The following is a 22192-nucleotide window of genomic DNA, read 5'->3' as shown; positions in this document are numbered from 1 at the left end:
AGCCAGAGGACATCCCTTTCGCACCCCAAAGTTAAAAGGGAATGGCTCCGACTCGCGGCCATGTAGTTTTACCCGGGCCCGCTCACCATTATGAAGGTCCTTAATGATTGTGAGCAGCGGGTCAGGGACTCCAAAAGCACGAAGAACAACCCAGAGCCCAGGCCTACTGATGGTATCATAGGCCTTGACCAGGTCAATACATCAGAGATGGAGGTCTTGTTGGAATTCCCTACACCTCTGCTGTAGCAGACGGACAGAAAATATGGCATCTGTGCAAGACCGCCCTTTCCTGAAACCACATTGGGGCTCCACAAGCCTCTCTTCAGCGTGCCTGGCAAGGCGATGTTGAATAATCCTTGCCAAGACCTTTCCCAGCACACTGAGGAGTGAGATGCCCCTGTAGTTGTTACAGTCTGTGCGGTCCCCCTTCTTAAAGAGGGGGACCACCAGGGCATCCTTCCAATCCTGTGGAACCCGTCCAGTGGTCCAGACTGTTGTTATGATGTCATGTAGGGCAGTCTGTGCACAAACGCTACCCTCCCTCAGCATTTCGCTTGGGAGATAATCTCTGCCCGGTGCCTTTCCTGGTCTCAGGTTCTGGATCGCCTTCAGTACTTCCTCAACAGATGGCACCTCAGCCAGCCACTCACAGGGGGTGACTTCTTACAATATTTGAGGCACCGCAGTCTCAGCAGGGTCATCCCCACTTTGTCCCACGATGTTTTCCAGGCTGAGGGATTTCCCCTCCCCCAGGACCTCACAGAAATGCTCAGCAAATCTGCAAACCTGTTCCTGGGGGTCAGAGTTTGGATCACCATTCTTTCCCCTAATGATGGTAATAGGTGTGGCGCTGCAGGTTACTTTTTTGATGGAATTAAAGAGCAATTTGTGATCGCGGGGTATTGAGGCAGACTCCATCTCCTCAGCAACCCGTGACCACCAACCATCCTTGCAGCGCCTCATGGCTCTCCGAACCTCCGAGCGAAGGCTGTGGTAAACCTCCTCATTCTCTGACGTGGGATGCTGTAGACGATGAGAGTGGGCCTGTCGCTTTTTCTCAGCCAGCTTGAACACCTCCTCTGTCAGCCAGGGTCTCTGATGAGGTCTGGACCGTGTACCCAAAGCAACCATTGTAACTGCATGAGCCACAGTCCTAAACCTCGCCCATTTCCCCTCAACATCAGCAGGAGTGGGGGACGATGCCAACCCCAGCCACAAGCGATGATGAAATTCTCACTTGCAACTTTCATCAGCTAGCTGAGACAATGCCACTATGGGTTTGAATGGGGTCCTGGGTGTACACCCACCATCGGAGTTGAAGAATTGCAGGCGCATCTTACAGATGACAACTCGATGGTCAGTGGGCAGATCAGCTCCATAATAGGTCCTGGTGTCAAGGACATGGGCCCGCATCCGCTGTTCTGTCACTATGTAGTCCAGCAGATGTTCTTGCTTGGACCCGGCATGCATCCATGATGTTATGTGGATGCACCGATGCCGAAACAGCGTGTTGGTAATTACAAGCCCATGGGCTGCACAAAAATCTTGCAGCCTCCTACCGTTATTATTGAGCTGATCTGGCCCATGTCTTCCAATCACTCCAGACCAGGTGCTAGCATCATGACCAACTCGGGCATTGAAGTCACCCAACAAGATGACTCTATCCCGAGGGGCCACTTTAGCCAGCACCTGCAACAGGAGGTCATAGAAGGCATCTCACTCATCGGCCTTGCCTGCATCCCTCCGCGGATGTTCGTCTTCGGTGGGGGCATAAGTAACCACGACCACCACTCCTCGCCTCTGGTAGATGGGAAGGCGAGCCCAAAGTAGCCTGGGGCGTACAGCTTCCCACACCTCACCGCCACGCTCTCACGCCCCCTTCATTCTTTTGTTCAGAAGAAGAGCCACTCCCTGTTGTTTGGCAGTCTCCTGCCCCGAGTAGAGGACTGTCCACCCCTCATGGTGGCAGGAGCCAGAGCCGGTCTACCGGACCTCCTGAATACCACAGAGATCCAGGTGTACCGGTCCAGCTCCCGACAGAGGAGTTGCAGCCTCTCCTCCGCAGTGAGCATTCGAACATTCCACGTGGCCATCCGAAGTGGCTTTTTGTTGCTTCTGGAGGAGCCCCGAGGGTAAGGATTTAGTCTCCTGGGATTTGGCCAGGAGACGTCATAGACGCTTGTCACCCCGGGGCCTCCGGCAGAAGCTTAATACATTTTTTTACAACGTAGTTTAGTGGTGGTTAATTGAAGGTGGAGGGGTTAGCAGCCCCTCGCACCCGACAGACATACACACACAGTCACACACACACACACAGACATACACACACACAGACATACACACACAGACACACAGTCACACACACACAGTCCTACACACACAGTCGTACAGACACACACACAGACAAACAGACACACACACAGACATACACACAGACATACATACACAGACACACAGTCACACACACACACAGACACACACAGACATACAGACACACACACAGACACACACTCGTGAAGTCACTCCCCCACCACGTCCCCCTATCTTTCCCTCTCAGCCCAACTCTCACTCAAACTTTCCCAGCACACGAGGATGAAGACACCATCATAATCGTCACCATCCCAGATGTCATCGTTATACATCATCATTACCACCATCGTCATCATTAATATCTGCACCATCGTCAACATCATTACCATCCGTATCACCCATCATTATTGACAATCACCACTACCATCATGAACATAACCATTAGCATCTAACAACATAATCACCATCAATATAATCATCATCGTCACAAACTGCAACACAACAATTAACATAGTTAAGATCGTTAACACCATCACCACAACTGGCACCACAACCATCATCACTACTGTTATCATAATCAACATCACTACCACCAACAACATCAACATCATTATCTCTGTCACCAACACCACCATAAACACCGTCACCACGACCACCACAACCATCATCACCACCATAACCACCACCATCATCATCACCACCACCATAACCATCATCATCACCACCACCATAACCATCATCACCACGACCATCACAACCATCACCACCACCACCACTACCATATCCACCATCATCACCACGACCACCACAACCATCATCATCATCATCACAACGACCATCATCATCAACCACCACCATCACCACCATCAACGCAGAGGCCACAGTCGATGGCTGTTTCTGCTTTACGCTCAGAGCAGGGTTTGTGTGCTGCCCAGCTGCGGTTTATTTTTGTCTCGTATATTTATAACTTTCTGGCTGTATGTGTGTGTGTGCACGTGTGTGTGTACACGTGTGTGTGTCGGTATGTGTTTGTCTTTGTATACACGTGTGTGTGTGTCTGTACGCGTGTGTGTACACGTGTGTGTGTGTGTGTCTGTACGCATGTATACACGTCTGACTGTGTGTACACGTGTGTGTGTGTGTCCAAGTATTCTTGTGTACGTTTCTCTTTGTATTTGTGTCTGTCTGTCTTTGCGTGTTTGTATCTGTGTCTGTATCAGTGATGTGTTGATGTATATGTTCATGTGTGTGTGTAAGTGTGTATATACGCATGAGTACATGTGTGTGTGTACATGTTTGTGTCTACATGTCGTATGTTTCTTCTCTTGTCCAGACTTCTATCCTCCACTCGACTCCAGATCAGAAATGTGGAAAGGTTCGCGGATTATGTCCGAAAATCCGGCAGAAGCTCACTGACTCACTCACTCATCTACCACTCGTTCGTTCACCCACTCGCCAACTCATTGATTCTCTAACACACCCATTCACACACACCGAAATACCACCCACTCACCCACCCGCTCATTCACTCGCTCGCTAACCCACTCATTCACCAACTCATTCATTCTCTAACACACACATTCATTCACTCTCTAACACACCCATTCACACACACACCTACCGACCACCCACTCACTCACCCACTCATTCACTCGCTCGCTAACCCACTCATTCACTCACACATACTCACTGACCCACACACACATTTCTCCACTCTCTAACCCATTCACTCGCCAACTCATTCACTCACTCTCTAACCCACTCACTCACAAACTCCCTCACTCACGCACTCCACAAACTCATTCACCCACTTATTCACTCACCGACTCTCACACTTAATAACTCACCCACTCACAAACTGACTTTATCACTCACTCACCTACTCACGAACTCACCCGCTCACTCTTACACTCACCCACTCAACAAACTCATTCACTCACCAACTCACCCCAATGTCTTTCAAATACAAACGTGCTTCTTTGTCCTGCAGCTGTATTCACGGTTCCAGGTGAGATGATGCTGCTGATGATGCTGTGATGCTCATGACAATGTTGAAGGTGATGATGTTGATGCTAACAACTGCAGTGTTATTCATGATTTTGACAATGACGTTGATGTTAATGATCATGTTGACAATGGTGATGATTGTAAAATTGATTATCTTAATGGTAACGGAGGTTGATGTTGCTGTTTCTGATCCTGATGGTGTCGTGTTGAGGACTTCATATCACTTGTTATTGATGTTTCTGATGATTAATACGTCATATCTTCTCTACGTCTCTCCTGAATACATCTCATACCTCGTCTGTTGTGAAGCACAAATGATGTCACTGCACGTGCAATGTTCTGTGGGTTAGTTTATTTTACACTCCGTTATATAAATATAAAAATGCTGTTAGTCCAAGAACATTTTTCGTGATGCCTAGTTCAATTTGCAGTGTGTGCACTGTCCTGTGCAGCGGTGGCATTAGCGTCGCGAGATGAAGAATCGCAGCGGGAACTCCCGCAGAACGATGCGACGCTTCGTGCTAGAGGATGGCCCAACGGAAGTGGACATCACAGAGCCACATCCGAGGCCCCTCCAATTGACCTTTACGAGACACTACGTAGGGCAGCAGATTGTCGCGTAATGGTCTAACCTGAAATTCAGCTAAATTAGTTCTAGAACCAAACTAAATTGGCTGTAGTGAGATGGCCTTGTTAGCGTAGTCGTTGGTGACTGGGCCAAAACCATCAACTCCCGACACTTGAGATTCTGTTCATGACGACGGTCTGTGTAAGTCTGTGGGTCTTCTATGTGGGCGTACGAGTCCATGTGAGTGGATTTCTACACGAGCCCATGGAACTCCTTAGTCGATGGGTCTCCGCGAGTTTATGGGTCTCTATGGGGTGTATGAGTCTCTATGTGATTCTGGGTTTCCACGTCAGTCTACGGATCTCCACATTAGTCGTTGGGTCTCTCTGGTCAATGGGTCTATTAGTCTATGGGTGATATCTCTGCGAATGTTTGGGGATCACGCTCAGGTTATAGAAACTCGGTAGACTTGAGAACCACGCTTCATCACCGGGGGCTTAAACCTGGTTTGGAACCCGTGTTCTGAGTGGTGCCATCCCAAGGTGTCTGATCTTTAAGCCATCCAGCAACCTCTTGAGAATTTGTTCTATACCCGTGTGAGACGTGACATCAAGTATACTGATTACGCTCGTAATTACTGGCGAAACGTCCTACTCGAATTGTAAATGTTGGGTTTACTCTCCAACACGCCGGTAGTGCTGTACTAGTAACGAACTGGCATGTTCTGTTCACGTGAGAAACCTTTACTAATTGGCTGTGTCGGGTGGTGGCGGGTTTAACGACACATTTCTATTTTATGCGATCTAACCCAAAAAAAACCTCTATTGTGGATAACACTATTCATGATGATGGTTGATGTTGCTCCTGCTGATGATGATGATGATGCCGCTCCTGCTGATGATGATGGTTGATGTTGCTCCTGCTGATGATGATGATGCCACTCCTGCTGATGATGATGGTTGATGTTGCTGCTGCTGATGATGATGATGATGCCGCTCCTGCTGATGATGATGGTTGATGTTGCTGCTGCTGATGATGATGATGCCGCTCCTGCTGATGATGATGCAGTGAGGAGGGCGCTGTCTTCTCGGGTCCCCACGTCGCCCCTCAGCGTCGTGAGTCGTTCCTCTACCGCGGGGAGAGCCAGGGATCGACTCGGAGCGACTCGCGCAAATCGTCCATCATCAACGAGGGGTAGATAAACTCACATGCTTCTCGTTCACTCTATAGCTCACCCATTCACCCACCCGCTCATTCACTCACACATTCACACACCCACTCATTCACGCATACTGATTCACTCACACACACTCATTTACTCACCAATTCACTCGCACACACACTCACTCACGCATACTGATTCACTCACCCACGCTCATTCACTCACCCATTCACTCACACACACATCCACTCATTCACGCATACTGATTCACTCACGCATGCTCATTCACTCACCCATTCACTCACCCACACACCCATTCATTCACGCATACTGATTCACTCACCCACGCTCATTCACTCAGCCATTCACTCACTCACCCACTCACTCACGCATACTGATTCACTCACCCACACTCATTCACTCACCCATTCACTCGCACACATACCCACTAACTCACGCATACTGATTCACTCACCCACGCTCATTCACTCAGCCATTCACTCACCCACTCACTCACGCATACTGATTCACTCACCCACACTCATTCACTCACCCATTCACTCGCACACACACCCACTAACTCACGCATACTGATTCACTAACCCACGCTCATTCACTCAGCCATTCACTCACGCACATTCATTCACTCACCCATTCACTCACACACACCCACTAACTCACTCATGCATACTGATTCACTCTCCCACGCTCATTCACTCAGCCATTCACTCACCCACACTCACTCACGCACCCATTCACTCACGCACACTCACCGCTCTCTGTCCAATTCATTCTGTGTTCAATGTCTCTTATAGAGTTCTTCATGGCCGCCTTCCTTCCTACAAGTCTGAGCCTGTGCTAGGCCTAGGCAACAAGAGGTTGTAAGTGCCCAGTAACGTGGGCATATTAAAAAAACCAAAGACTTTTGGTTGACAATATTACATTGATGACTTCACTGCTATCAATGTGGCTGTCCACATCGCAGTGACGTCCTGCGCATGTCGATTGAACTAACAAACTGTTCAGGTTGCCACGATATATTTGTGTTCACGATGCGATATGAAATTTCACGACATTGCAATTTGTTAAGATATCAGTGTCCCGTATATATTTATAAATGTATATTTTTACATTTACGTCAGCTGCAATCATCAGCCTGCCGTATGCCTGCTTAATTATTGGAGCGTTACAATGTGTAATGCTCGGAGTGCATAATGCTGTTGGCCGTGCGATAACTTAACATGGGACATCGTGGCATCCAATAATCGCCATGCCGTTAATCGCTCTGAAAAACATTTTGCAAAGCACTAATATATCGGGTATTAGCTATTCACTACTTTGATTATTGCGCTTGTGATTCCGTAAACATTTTGTCAGGAAATTAATTGTTAAATAGAACGAGCAATGATATTCACGATATGGCGGCGTTTTATGTAACGGACGATACAAATACCGTGAACCTTGTATCATTACGATATATATTAGTATCGCATCGATGCAACCTTAATTACAGCTACCGTCTACTAACACTGCTCGCTGGTGCCAGTTTTAGACAAGCCAGACACCTCCAAGATGCTCAGTTAGATCCTTGGGTCTGGGCGTATCTCTCTTTAGAATCATAGCGGCCATATCCGGTCCCAAATGGCCACGATCAAGATCAAGACGTCCTCATGGCCAACGCCATTGATGGCCACAGCGTACACCTCTGCACCTCACAGACGCTTTCTACCACTGGATCCCACTGCAGCCCTGTCAGTCGATATGCCACCTCTGAGAACTGCCCTAAAGGTCTCCCCACCATCTGATCTGAGGTCTTTCCCCTCGGTTACCGGTCTCGTGGAGACCACCCCAATGCCGGTCTCGGCAGATCGGCCATCTCCCATCCTGCGCGCGCGTCCCACCCAGCGGAACCCATTTTTTCTTGCCGGACCATATCTGCAACGCCTGAGACTAAAACTAATGTCACTAATGTCGAGTTTACCAGGTGAGAACCACTGAACTGTGTGGCTGTTTTTCAGAAGCGACCTAGCCACAAATGATAGCTCAACGGAGTTGGCTTATCGTGTGTAAATGAAAAGCAGCCAATTTCCCGAAACGCACGTTGATTCTAAATGTGGAGCGAAAAACCGGAGGACCCGGAGAAAAATCCATGCCACCACGGGGAGACCATGCAAACTCCAAATATACAGGCATCAGGGTCTGGATCGAACCCATGACCTCCTGCATACGGCAGCGCCCTACCGGCCATGCTCTCCTCTAGACTTCTGCGTTGCTTCTCCTGTCTTGCCATTAAATTCCCAGCATCCATTTCAGATATTTCTGCTCAAATGCCAACAACTTCTTTTCCGAGTTGTTTAGCGTCCAGCAGTCTGAGCCGTACAGGAACACAGAGGGCCCTCCTGCCTCAAATGACCTTTTCCTTTACGCTCAGACTCATCTCCCTTCCCTTTCAATAATGTTCTCCACAGTCGATCAAAAACCGGTCCTTCTAAAGCAATACACCCCTTGACCCACCCCTCGCAGACCCACTGAATTATAGACATTACTGCAGAAGTGCAAATTCCTCTGCCACTTCCTTTCATGGACGTTGAAATCCCCTCGTAGGAAGAGAACATCGTTCTATGGGTAGCATATCGACCAACGGTCTATTGGAAAACCGCTCTTTGACATCAGTGCCGGATTATCCTAGGAGCAAAAGTAGCTGCGTATGCTACGGGCCGCGCACTTTCAAGGGCCCCGCGCTAAATGCTTTCAAGATATCAATTCTGGTTCAGTAATTCTACACTAGCTCTATTACCATAGTACTATACTACCTTCAACTTTTATCAACGACTGGGCGTTTAAGGTTAGCGATTTGTCGTATTATCTGGCTGTATAGCAAATGAAAAAATACAAATTACTTTACTATGCAAGTAAAAAATGTATGTGTTTTAATATTAACGTTTTATATTTATTTAGGGCCCTTTTATAACATATGCTACAGGCCCCACACGAGCTTAATCCGGTGCTGCTTGACATCCTCCTCTGCTCAGGAGACGCAAAATCCTCTACTGCCGACACGTCGAAATGTCCAAACCGTAGCCTGCCCGAGCGGACTGCGCATTACCTCGTTAATCGGAGCGACATTTGACCTCTGCGTGGGGTTTTGTCTCGCTGGTCACCGGCCAGTGTTTGCGGCTGGTGGCTGGAACTGTACACCCAGGTGTAGCCGCTTATTCCCAGTGGTTGTGGATGCCATTGGCCTGCTTGAGGCTGCTCAAACGTCTCTAGAGGCCTTGGCCGTCAGAATTGAAACTGAAGTGTCAGCTTCCAAAATGGCCGTCAGCTACATAATGGCCATTTAGATTCATAGTAGCCACGTCCTGTGCTTAATGTTCGTGTCGGAAACACTGAGGTCCTGGAATTTAGCCCTGGTTCTGGGTGTCTGTCTCAGGTAGTTCGTAAAGGCAGTGTCAGGTTATGGCTTTGTCAAGAGACGCCGTGTGTGGTGTGTGTGGTGTGTGATGCGTGTGTTGAATTAACCTGCATGAATGCTCATAATGGCCATGTCGGAGACGACTATGTGTTGTGGTGAATTGTAATTACCATACACGCATGAATGCTTGAATGAGTGTACATATACGAGGAACGAAGATCTCCCGTGTAGCCTCAACAGACTGTTGGGGCAAGTGCTGTTAGCGAGCACCTATGAAGGCCGGCACGGCACGCATGGGGATGGGTGGCCAGCACCACGCCCCTCCGCCTTTATCTTTATAGTGGCGATGTTTACACACCGCGCCAGGTACTCATTTGAGGCTGAGTCGACCTAGCGGAAGCCCAGAACCGATTCAGATAATCGTCACCGATGTTGGGCGTGAGCGGGAATCGAACTCGGCTTGCCAGGGTTCGTAGCGTAGCGCGCTAACCACTGCACCACCGCTCCCCCAGGTGCATAGCTACACACACAAACGGCATGTTTCAGTTTTCAGTTTCATTTATTTGGTATAGCCCTGTGAGCCATTCGGCTCTTGAATCGGGTGCAACCGCAACAAACAAAAAACTAAAACATGAACATGAAAACATCTTAAAGTGAATATGCACAAACAGAAAAATCCAGGAAAAAACTACGAAAAAACAGCAAAAGCTTCCAGAAAAAGCACCGCACACCAACGTTGTGTGCAAAAATCCCAGTGAGATGCAAGTCAAACAACAACAACCACAAGACAACTTAGATTAAAGCCATCGGTGTAACATGGCCAAACCAAAAAACTTTTCGAAATCACCAAAATAAAGCCATAAAAGCAATGTAACAGTGATCATAGGAACTGTGACTGAAATTTCACAATAAACGACGTAAACAACATGTACCCCCCGTGTGTCCTGCACTGGCTGGAGGAGCAAGTGGTGTTAGTGAGCACCTACGAAGGCAGTCAGAGCACACGGCGAGAGGGTGGTGTGGACATCACTACGCCTGCCAATTTTGTCTCCCCAGTGCCCAATTAAAGGCTGAGTCAACATACGCGGAAGCCTAGGACCGAATGGATATTGCTTGGCACTTATGCAAGCTGTGGCTGGGAAGCAAACCCGGGTGGCCAGGATTGCAGCGCAGTGCTGCTAGCTACAGTCCTGCAACTACGCCAGACGTACAAAGACAACACGAAGTGGCGGTGATGTCACCATGACGCTTGTGCTAGGATAAGTGCACTTTAGGGACACGTGAAGTGTCGAACGCCCGCTGGCAGGAGGTCATGGGACAGACCCAGGTGGTGCCATGGGTTGGCTGACTGAGACACACACACGTGCATGTGCTGTGAGGAAGGACCATAGCCCGAAACGTCACCTATTATATATTCATATATATTTCCATTTAAGGCCACACACGATGCTATTGATGAATGCGTTGAGTTTTGAAGACAGATTCATATTCGAGACTAATAAAAAACAATATTCTCATGATGTTCTGGAACGGCTAGATTCAGAAAATTGTTCAAGTATATGCGAATAAATAAATTCGGAAATCTAACATTTTAGTATTTTGGACTCTCAAGTATATATTTCCCCCCTCCTATTTTACTATTTTTATTCTTAAGTTTTCCAACTAAGGTCGCGTTAGCTCTGTTCACCTGCCCTGCCGTTCACAGAGGTGATCCGTTACGAATGCAGATTTAATATAAAGTTGTGTTGCCATTCCCTGACTTACAAAAAGCCGCCCAATCCGTCAACGGCTTTCTTAAAACATGGGAGATCAACAAACAAAAAACCAGTGCTAAAAGTAAAAAAAAACCTGCTTCGCCACCTCGTGACAAGTGACGTCATCTCTCCCCACAGGCACGATGACGTCATCGTGACGCCTTTCGCGCAGGTGAGAAGTTAATTCACCGCTCATCTCACCATTCGTGAGTCCACGGCTCACGATTGACAGCGCTGTTAATGACGACGACGATGATGGTGGTGTTGACGCTAGAAACGATGATGCTGATGTTACGGACCCTTTTATGCCATCCGCTGCTGAACGGGGCCCTCCCCGTGCCCGAGCCAGTCGCTATGGTCTTTTGACCATACTTCATCATTGTGAAAGCGGCGAGTATGGACGTGGGAGCATAGCAAATACAGTACAGCGGTCCCTCGGTTTGCGATGCCATCGATGAACGATATTTGAGATGAACGATCCACCTCCCATAGGGTCCCGTTGTTTCAGTTAGCGCGACATGTTCGGTTAGCGACGTGCTTGCGATATCAAACGGAACCCGCCAATTTCGGCCAATCGGAGCGACGCTCGGGTCTGCCGACTCCTAACTTGAGGCAGGCCTCAGCCAATCGGCGACGCCCGTTGATGAGCGTTATGAGAGCAACTGGCTGCTAGCTCTTCGGCGTTTGATGTGCGTCGCTTGTGGAAACAGCTCTCTTTTTGAATACTTAGGGATTTTTTTTTTGCTTAAAAAGTTAAGTAAGATCGATAACAATGGCCCCGAAAATGAATGTGCGGAAAGGCAAGAAAGGGGGGAAAACAATGAGTGTGTGACACAACCTCTAGTTGCCTGCGGTGTTATCCACAGCGGCCACCCAAATCAAGCACGACCCCGGCTCAAGCCTGCTTAGCTTCCGATATCTGACCAGATCGGGCGTATTCCGGGGTGATTTGGTCGTTAGGTGGTTTATGGTGATAAGGACGACTGTGGTGTCGATAATAATTTTGATTGTAGTGCTGATGTTGATACCGTTGATGATTGCGTTTGATGATGATGATGTTGATAATAATGCTGATGACCTAGGTGCTGGCGAGTCTTCGAAGTGTTCGTAACAACATCAGCTTCCTGGCAAATCTACCGAACCGGTAATAGTCATCAAAATCATCATCATCATCATCGACAGCATCATCACACAGATTATCACTCATGAAATAACACAGTAACATTATCATTCACTCCATCATCACCCACAGCATCATCATCATTCACTCCATCATCACTCACAGCATCATCATCATTCACTCCATCATCACCCACAGCATCATCATCATTCACTCCATCATCACCCACAGTATCATCATCATTCACTCCATCATCACACACAGTATCATCATTATCATTCACTCCACCATCACACACAGCATCATCAAGCACCGCATGAACACCATCACCGCATCCACACCATCACCGCATCCACACCATCACCGCCACACCATCACATCGACATAAAGGCGCAGCTCCTGCAAATGCTTGCTCACGGCACTGCCGGTAGAAGTGGTAGAAGCACCTCAACTGGAAGAAGCTCTCATGGGCCTCTGTGGAGTGACGATTTGGCCAACTCTGTGTTTTGAACCACCGCTCCGGGAGATGGAATGGAACCGGCGGCCTCTGCATTCCAAGTCCAGTGCACTCACCACCATCACACAGCAGCCCTGCTGTCAGCACAAGCTTTGTTATTTTATTTTCTACCTACGTGACTTTACCGAAAGAACCAACGAGTATGGATTCCTGCAGTCACGAAAGCTTCAAATCAAGATTTGTTGATGCTGCTGATGATGATGATGCTGCTGATGATGATGCTGCTGCTGCTGCTGATGATGATGATGCTGCTGATGATGATGCTGATGATGATGCTGCTGATGCTGCTGCTGCTGATGATGCTGCTGCTGATGATGATGCTGATGATGATGCTGCTGATGATGATGCTGCTGCTGATGATGATGCTGCTGATGATGATGATGCTGCTGATGATGATGATGCTGCTGATGATGATGATGATGATGCTGATGATGATGATGCTGCTGATGATGCTGCTGATGATGATGATGCTGCTGATGATGATGATGCTGATGATGATGATGTTGTTTCAGGCAAAACCCCGCAGCTACAGTCACAACTCCACAAAGCAGCATCAATGGTAAATCAATGTCACACATACAAAGGTCCCCCGGATATAGCATTAAACAGACTGTTGGGGCAAGTGCTGTTAGCGAGCACCTGTGACACACGAGGGGGTGGGTGGCCAGCACCACGCCCGGCCGCCTTTGTCTCCCCAGTGACGATGTTTAGACATCGCACCAGGCACTCATTTGAGGCTAAGTCGACTAACACAAGTAGACAAAGACACAGACGTGTATATATACACACACACAGGCTCTCACATTAATGTACACATATACACACACATACTCTTATACACTGATATCCCCATGTTCCTAGCCTCCCCTCCCGCATCCTATAACACCTGTTGTGCCTGGTGCCCAGTGCAGCAAAATCCACTTTGTGCCTCCCACCTTTCAGCTCTGGTGGAAGCACAGCGTTCCCTCGTTATTCGCGAACTTGCTACCCGCAAAGTACAACATTCCCTCGTTATTCGCGAACTTGATATCAACAAAGTACAACATTCCCTCGTTATTCGCGAACTTGATATCAACAAAGTACAACATTCCCTCGTTATTCGCGAACTTGATATCCGCAAAGCACAACATTCCCTCGTTATTCGCGAACTTGATATCAACAAAGTACAACATTCCCTCGTTATTCGCGAACTTGATATCAACAAAGTACAACATTCCCTCGTTATTCGCGAACTTGATATCCGCAAAGCACAACATTCCCTCGTTATTCGCGAAATTGGCTGTCCGCGATGTTGGCTGTTCGCGAATCGCATCTGGAATTCTCTACACGACTGGTGCATCGAGAGAGAGAGAGAGAACGTGGTGAGAGAGAATGTGATGAGATACAGTGATGAGAGATAAAGTGATAAGATATGAGAAGTTCATTTATAAACTGTTAATATTTATTTGTATTTAATTCACGTTTACTATAACCAATTTATATTTGTCTGTGGTATAATTTTAATTTGTTAAAAAGCTTATGTATTTATTTAAGGTAATTAATGAAACAAAAAGATAGGTTTTCATAGGGCAATATCATCCGCGAAATTTGCTGTACACAAGCGTCTCCAGAACGTATCCCTCGCAGAAAATAACGCGGCAATGCTGTACAATCAAATGTCCTTATATCCATCAAGTGAAATGAAACACATTCCTGCGGAGGGAGCTGGTAGGAACGTTGGGTTGCTCGGTCAATGGCCAGGGTCAACGGCGGCGTGGTGTATTCCGCAAATATGCCCGACTGTGAGGGCGGGCACAAGCCGGCGTGAGTAGGTTAAACGTTGAGTTTTATAAGGGCACCACGGGGTGACCAGCCCCTCCCCACCCAGCCCCACCCCTCCCACCCGCCCACCCAGCCCAACCCTTCCCACCCAGCCCCTACCCACCCTCCCCACCCAGCCCCTCCCTCCCCACCCAGCCCCTCCCTGCACGACGGACGGACACAATAATCCCCTGTGGGCTGGTGTAACCAGGAGGTTCCTACCAGTATAAAGGGGCCATGGAAAGAGTTACATCGTCGTTGATTCACGTGACCCCTTGCAGCCGACAGAGGGCGCCACACGCCCCACGGCGTTGTATAGGAACACACCGACACAAGACAAAAGCATGCACACGCATGGAAGCCGTAACGCCTTCCGGCACGCATTTGTGTGACCACGGCACGTGACGTCGGGGAAAGCGCTCGGCGCGTGATGGTAATCACGGCGGAGGACGAGGATTATCGATTTTAGCGCCGATTTTCTTTTTGTTTTCATCGCCAAGTTTTGGGTAACCCCTTTCATCAATTTGGCCAACCGTCTCCAGGGTAAGTCCCTGATAGCGATTGAAATTGATATTAAAATCCCATGAACATCGGATAAAAATGTTTTACCAGAGTTATCGTGACCCCATGTTAAAGACGGACGGGCAGAGCCGATGCGTTCACGTCTCCGTTGAACCAACCGTCTCCACGTGCACGGATTGCCATGTGACACCACCTCCCACCGTGCAGATGGAGGCACTCGCGTGGTGCTGGAGGAGTCTGTGGAGGAACTCGACTGGAGCCTGGCGCAGCTGGAGGGGATTCAGACTCACACGGCCGTGAGCCGCATGGCCTCAAACAAGGTGTGTGTGTGTGTGCACACGTGTGTGTGTGCACGTGTGTGTGTGTGTGCACGTGTGTGTGTGTGTGCACGTGTGTGTGTGTGCACGTGTGTGTTTGTGCACGTATGTGTGCGTGTGGGGAGCGCTAAGCGTGCTGACCTACGAACCTGGAAACCCGAGTTCGATTGCCGCTCACGGCCAACACCAGTGACGATTATTTTAACCGGTCTTGGGCCTCCCCTAGGTCGACTCGGCCTCAAATTAGTACCTGGTGCGGTGCGTAAACATCGCCACTGGGGAGACAAACGCGGACGGGTGTGGTGCTGGCCACCCACCCCTTCGTGTGCCGTACCGGCCTTCATATGTGCTCGCTAACAGCACTTGCCCCTACAGTCTGTCAAGGCTATACAGGAAACTTTGTCTTGTATCTATGTGGGGAGCGGTAGTGCAGTGGCGTGTGTGTATGGTGGAGCGGTAGTGCAGTGGCGTGTGTGTATGGTGGAGCGGTAGTGCAGTGGCGTGTGTGTATGGTGGAGCGGTAGTGCAGTGGCGTGTGTGTATGGTTGAGCGGTAGTGCAGTGGCGTGTGTGTATGGTGGAGCGGTAGTGCAGTGGCGTGTGTATATGGTGGAGCGGTAGTACAGAATTTAGCGCAGTGCGCTTCGAATCTGGAAACCCAAGTTCGATTGCCGCTCACGGCCAATACCGGTGATGATTATTTGAACCGTCCTGGGCCTCCCCTAGGTGGACTCGGCCTCAAATAAGTACCTGTTGCGACGTGTGAACATCGACACTGGGGAGACAAACGCGACCCGGGCGTGGTGCTGGCCACCCACCCCCTCGTGTGCCGTGCCGGCCTTCATAGGTGCTCGCTAACAGCACTTGCCCCAACAGTCCATTAACGCGATAGGGACGATCTTTGTCTTTGTGTGTGTTGTACAGTTTAAGAAGATGCTGAACAGGGAGCTGTCTCAACTGTCAGAGATCAGTCTCTCTGGCACCAAAGTGTCAGAGTACATCTCCAGCACCTTCCTGGGTGAGAGGCACACACATATAGACACATAACGGACATACATATACAAACAAGACAAAGACTCCTTGATTAACCTTCATCAGATTCTTGGGGCGAGCACCTATACAGAGACTGCTCTACTTACGCACACTCTACTTACGAACTTTCAGAGATACGAACAAACGTGTCCGCATGTCCTGTCGCCCGTCCGGACCGAGAGATGTAAGTTCAACCGCCGTGCAATAGATGGCGGTGGTGGCATCTAGATGCAGAACGTGAAGAACCAGTGGCATCTACATCTGCAGAAGGTGAAGAACCAGTGGCATCTACATCTGCAGAACGTGAAGAACCAGTGGCATCTACATCTGCAGAACGTGAAGAACCAGTGGCATCTACATCTGTAGAACATGAAGAACCAGTGGCATCTACATCTACAGAACATGAAGAACCAGTGGCATCTACATCTGCAGAACATGAAGAACCAGTGGCATCTACATCTGCAGAACATGAAGAACCAGTGGCATTTCTATCTGCAGAACGTGAAGGACCGGTGGAATCTACGTCTACAGGAGATTATAAAACTCGACTCAGCCTCAACTGAGTATCTGGTTGCGATGTGCAGTAAACGTCGCCACTGGGGAGACAAAGGCGGCCGGGCGTGGTGCTGGCCACACCACCCCATCGTGTGCCGTGCCGGCCTTCATAGGTGCTGCTTGCTAACAGCACTTGCCCCGAAAGTGTTACAGGCTGTACGGGGGATCTTCGTCTTTGTGGTTTTGTCTTCTGTGTGCTCCACGCGTGCAGACGACCACCACGAGGTGGAGGGTCCCGGTTCGCCTCCAGCTTCTGACTCCCCCACCACCACCGCCTCCTCCTCCTCCGTGCCCCCCACCCCTCCGCGCCCCCTCTCCCCGCACCCCGAGTTGGACTCTGAGCCGGTTCCTCGCTTCGGGATACCGGTGGCAGACGAAGAGAAACTGGCTGAGGTGAGTTCGTCATCACGGTGGCTAGGAGGTGTTAACTACCTCGCCTGGTGTGCAGGAGGTCGTGGGTTCGATCCAGACCCTGACGCCTGCTGTACATTTGGAGCTTGTGTGTCTCTCATCATCATCACGGTGGCTAGGAGATGTTAACTACCTCGCCTGGTGTGCAGGAGGTCGTGGGTTCGATCCTGACTCTGACACCTGCTGTGTATTTGGAGTTTGTGGTATCTCTCTCTCTCTCATCATCATCACGGTGGCTAGGAGATGTTAACTACCTCGCCTGGTGTGCGGGAGGTCGTGGGTTCGATCCTGACTCTGACACCTGCTGTGTATTTGGAGTTTGTGGTATCTCTCTCTCTCTCATCATCATCACGGTGGCTAGGAGATGTTAACTCCCTCGCCTGGTGTGCAGGAGGTCGTGGGTTCGATCCTGACTCTGACACCTGCTGTGTATTTGGAGTTTGTGGTATCTCTCTCTCTCTCATCATCATCACGGTGGCTAGGAGATGTTAACTACCTCGCCTGGTGTGCGGGAGGTCGTGGGTTCGATCCTGACTCTGACACCTGCTGTGTATTTGGAGTTTGTGGTATCTCTCTCTCTCTCATCATCATCACGGTGGCTAGGAGATGTTAACTCCCTCGCCTGGTGTGCAGGAGGTCGTGGGTTCGATCCTGACTCTGACACCTGCTGTGTATTTGGAGTTTGTGGTATCTCTCTCTCTCTCATCATCATCACAGTGGCTAGGAGATGTTAACTCCCTCGCCTGGTGTGCAGGAGGTCGTGGGTTCGATCCTGACTCTGACACCTGCTGTGTATTTGGAGTTTGTGGTATCTCTCTCTCTCTCATCATCATCACAGTGGCTAGGAGATGTTAACTCCCTCGCCTGGTGTGCGGGAGGTCGTGGGTTCGATCCTGACTCTGACACCTGCTGTGTATTTGGAGTTTGTGGTATCTCTCTCTCTCTCATCATCATCACAGTGGCTAGGAGATGTTAACTCCCTCGCCTGGTGTGCAGGAGGTCGTGGGTTCGATCCTGACTCTGACACCTGCTGTGTATTTGGAGTTTGTGGTATCTCTCTCTCTCTCATCATCATCACAGTGGCTAGGAGATGTTAACTCCCTCGCCTGGTGTGCAGGAGGTCGTAGGTTCGATCCTGACTCTGACACCTGCTGTGTATTTGGAGTTTGTGGTATCTCTCTCTCTCTCATCATCATCACAGTGGCTAGGAGATGTTAACTCCCTCGCCTGGTGTGCGGGAGGTCGTGGGTTCGATCCTGACTCTGACACCTGCTGTGTATTTGGAGTTTGTGGTATCTCTCTCTCTCTCATCATCATCACAGTGGCTAGGAGATGTTAACTCCCTCGCCTGGTGTGCGGGAGGTCGTGGGTTCGATCCTGACTCTGACACCTGCTGTGTATTTGGAGTTTGTGGTATCTCTCTCTCTCTCATCATCATCACAGTGGCTAGGAGATGTTAACTCCCTCGCCTGGTGTGCAGGAGGTCGTGGGTTCGATCCTGACTCTGACACCTGCTGTGTATTTGGAGTTTGTGGTATCTCTCTCTCTCTCATCATCATCACAGTGGCTAGGAGATGTTAACTCCCTCGCCTGGTGTGCAGGAGGTCGTGGGTTCGATCCTGACCCTAACGCCTGCTGCTGTACATTTGGAGTTTGCGATGTCTCTCTCTCTCCCCGTGGTCGCGTGGATTTTTCTCCGGGCCCTCCGTTTTTTCCCTCTACATTTAGAATCAACATCACGGCGTTTAAAGTATTTGGCTGCTACAAATTGTCGTTTGATGATAATAAGCCACCTTGCAGGAGATGGAGCCATGAATCCACCTTGCAGGAGCTGGATCGATAAAATCCACCTATCAGGGGATGCATCGATAAATTCACCTTGCAGGAGATGGAGCCATGAATCCACCTTGCAGGAGATGGATCGATAAACCCACCTTGCAGGAGATGGAGCCATGAAGCCACCTCGTTGAGCTATAATTTGTGGCCTGGTCACTTCTGACAAGGCATCTAATAGCTCAGTGGGCTTCACCTGGTACATTTAAATAGTTGACTTTTATTCGTAACAAAAAATTGTGATTTGCTTACTTTCATTACACTCTGAACTCCTATCGTGTTTTTGTACTGTTTGTTGTCGTAACGTGTGACAAAGAGCTTCATAGCTTCTCGGATTCCTCCAGTATAAATACATATTGTGATTCTGACGATGCCGCGTGTGACGATGCCGTGTTACAGGAGCTGGCGAGTGTGAATGAGTGGGGATTGGACGTTTTCGCCATCGGTAACTTATCTGGAAACCTCCCTCTCACCACCACCGTCTACACCATCCTCCAGGTACCTACAGCAGTGCATCTTGTCCAGGTGCGCGTGCCATGGTGACACCATCGCCACCTAGTGGCGAACGGCGGCTGTTGTTTTTGTTTAGTGGCTGAGATGATAGATTGTAAATGTTGTGGCTTTGCTCTCCAACACACCGATGGTGCTGTACTAGTGACGAATTGGCCACGTTCTGTTTACGTGACAAACCTTACTAGTTGGCTGTGTCGGGTGGTGGCGGGTTTGACGACACATTTATATATTGACGCGATCTAACCCAACAAAAAAAACCTCTATTGTGGTCGTATGGCTGAGTTGGAATCCAGCCAGCTTGCGGGATTCGAGCCGTAAAATCTCTGCATCGATCGGCAAGCACAACGCCACCGCTGGGCCACTTCACGGTGAGCCAATGCCCAAGTGGAACAGCGAGACTTGAGTCTCTGTGTCCTCGCGGGCAAGACAATTTAAACTAAACTCTGTACTGGTAGGAACCTCCTGGTTACACCAGCCCACAGGGGATTATTGTGTCCGTCCGTCATGCAGGGAGGGGCTGGGTGGAGAGGGGCTGGGTGGGGAGGGGCTGGGTGGGGAGGGGTTGGGTGGGGAGGGTGGGGCTGGGTGGGGAGGGGCTGGGTGGGGAGAGTGGGGAGAGGCTGGGTGGGGAGGGTGGGGCTGGGTGGGGAGGGGTGGGGAGGGGGAGGGTGGGGCTGGGTGGGGGGTGGGGCTGGGTGGGGAGGGGCTGGTCACCCCGTGGTGCCCTTATAAAACTCAGCGTTTCACCTACTCACGCCGGCCCGCCCTCACAGTCGGGCATATTTGCGGATACACCACGCCGCCGTTGACCCTGGCCATTGACTGAGCAACCCAACGTTCCTACCAGCTCCCTCCGCAGGAATGTGTTTGTCTTTGAATCAGCATTGTCTATGAGCTGTACGCCTTTTGGCGTCCTCTGGTCGAGCACCAATTGGGTCGAGGCTCAAAAGAAAGCCGTCCCCTTGGTGTGGACCAATCAGTTTCAAGGACAATACCAATATATTATCATAGTGTGTTTTTGTTTGCATTTTGACTGCAAGTATTGTGGTTAACGCAGACACGAATCTTTGTAAAAAAGGTTTCAGTTTTGTTGCCAGAAAAAAGAGGGAAACCCCTATTATTACATACGTAGAGTTAAATTTCGATTTAAAGCTTTCGTGACTGCAGGGATTCATCTTCTTGGTTCTTTCGGTAAAGTCTACGTGACTTTACCGAAAGAACCAAGAAGATACGTAGAGTAAGTTAAAAAAAAAATTAACCCGTAAAAACAAAGTTTTTCACTCTAAATCCTTTATATGCGTGGCGGCTAGAGTCCTCTCGTCCTCTGGCTTGAGATGGCTGGGTCAGATGATTGTCTGCCAGCATTAAGCAATTTGTAATTAAATATTTTAAAAAAATTCCCTAAACAGTGTAAAATTTTGGAAAAAAATTTTCACGAAAATTAATTGTCACGCACAACGAGTCTGTGTGGAAAATGTCAGCTCGATTGGATCACGGGAAGTGGGTTAAAAAACGACCGAAAGATTTGCACGGTCGTAAGCGCGCAAGCAAGCACGCAAGCACGCAAGCAAGCGAACTTAATATAAAGGATTTAATAGCTTCCTCGGTGTACCCCCCCCCCCCTCCTCCACCCCCCCGCTCCTCCTCCCCGTGGCAGGAGCGTGACCTCCTGCGCGCGTTCCGCGTGCCCCCTCGCCGCCTCGTCTCGTTCCTGCTGTCGCTCGAGTCCCACTACCACCGCCACGTGCCCTTCCACAACAGCCTGCACGCCGCCGACGTCACACACTCCACGCACGTGCTGCTCAACGCGCTGGCGCTCAACGTGAGAGCCGTGGAGGGGGAGGGGGGGGAGGGGGTGGTGGTGGTGGAGGGGGAGATGGTGGTGGTGGTGATGGTGGTGGTGGAGGGGGAGATGATGGTGGTGGTGGTGGAGGGGGCAATGGTGGTGGTGATGATGGTGGTGGAGATGGTGGTGGTGGAGATGGTGGTGGTGGAGGGGGCAATGATGGTGGTGGTGGTGGTGGTGGAGATGGTGATGGTGGTGATGGTGGTGGTGGTGGTGATGGTGGTGGTGGAGGGGGCAATGATGGTGGTGGTGGTGGTGATGGTGGTGGTGGTGATGGTGGTGGTGACGATGGTGGTGGTGATGGTGGTAGTGGTGATGGTGGTGGTGATGGTGGTGGTGATGGCGGTGGAGGGGGAGATGGTGGCGGTGGTGGTGATGATGGTGGTGATGGTGGTGAGCCACTTCGTTGATAGTACGCTGTGCTATGAACCCAAGTTCGATTCCCGCTCACGGCCAACATCGGTGGTGAATATCTGAACCGGTCCTGGGCCTCCCCTTGGTCGACTCAGCC

At 49.8% G+C, this 22192-nt stretch overlaps 1 protein-coding gene across 9 annotated transcripts in view; it reads left to right on the top strand.

Moving 5' to 3' along the window:
- LOC133355593 (cAMP-specific 3',5'-cyclic phosphodiesterase 4C-like) overlaps nucleotides 1–22192 on the top strand; it is a 44464-nt gene that overhangs the window by 11215 nt on the left and 11057 nt on the right. Inside the window, exons 1-12 of one of the 9 annotated variants that reach the window (XM_061572947.1) lie at nucleotides 2587–2823; nucleotides 3644–4318; nucleotides 5954–6079; nucleotides 6863–6928; nucleotides 11355–11388; nucleotides 12299–12360; nucleotides 13366–13412; nucleotides 15383–15495; nucleotides 16416–16509; nucleotides 17290–17471; nucleotides 19722–19820; nucleotides 21493–21657. In XM_061572947.1, the coding sequence (XP_061428931.1) occupies nucleotides 4263–4318; nucleotides 5954–6079; nucleotides 6863–6928; nucleotides 11355–11388; nucleotides 12299–12360; nucleotides 13366–13412; nucleotides 15383–15495; nucleotides 16416–16509; nucleotides 17290–17471; nucleotides 19722–19820; nucleotides 21493–21657 (1044 nt within the window). In that variant the 5' untranslated portion in view covers nucleotides 2587–2823; nucleotides 3644–4262. Of the gene's footprint in view, nucleotides 1–2586; nucleotides 3229–3379; nucleotides 4319–5953; nucleotides 6080–6862; nucleotides 6929–11354; nucleotides 11389–12298; nucleotides 12361–13365; nucleotides 13413–15067; nucleotides 15197–15382; nucleotides 15496–16415; nucleotides 16510–17289; nucleotides 17472–19721; nucleotides 19821–21492; nucleotides 21658–22192 lie in introns of those variants that run through there. The other 8 variants (XM_061572946.1, XM_061572945.1, XM_061572949.1 and 5 more) reach the window with 8 other exon arrangements.

This window comes from Lethenteron reissneri, chromosome 51 (genome assembly GCF_015708825.2).
Source record: "Lethenteron reissneri isolate LAM-NWPU_2019-01 chromosome 51, ASM1570882v1, whole genome shotgun sequence".
In the NCBI taxonomy this organism is placed as follows: domain Eukaryota; kingdom Metazoa; phylum Chordata; class Hyperoartia; order Petromyzontiformes; family Petromyzontidae; genus Lethenteron; species Lethenteron reissneri.
This window is presented reverse-complemented; position numbering and strand designations above follow the sequence as displayed.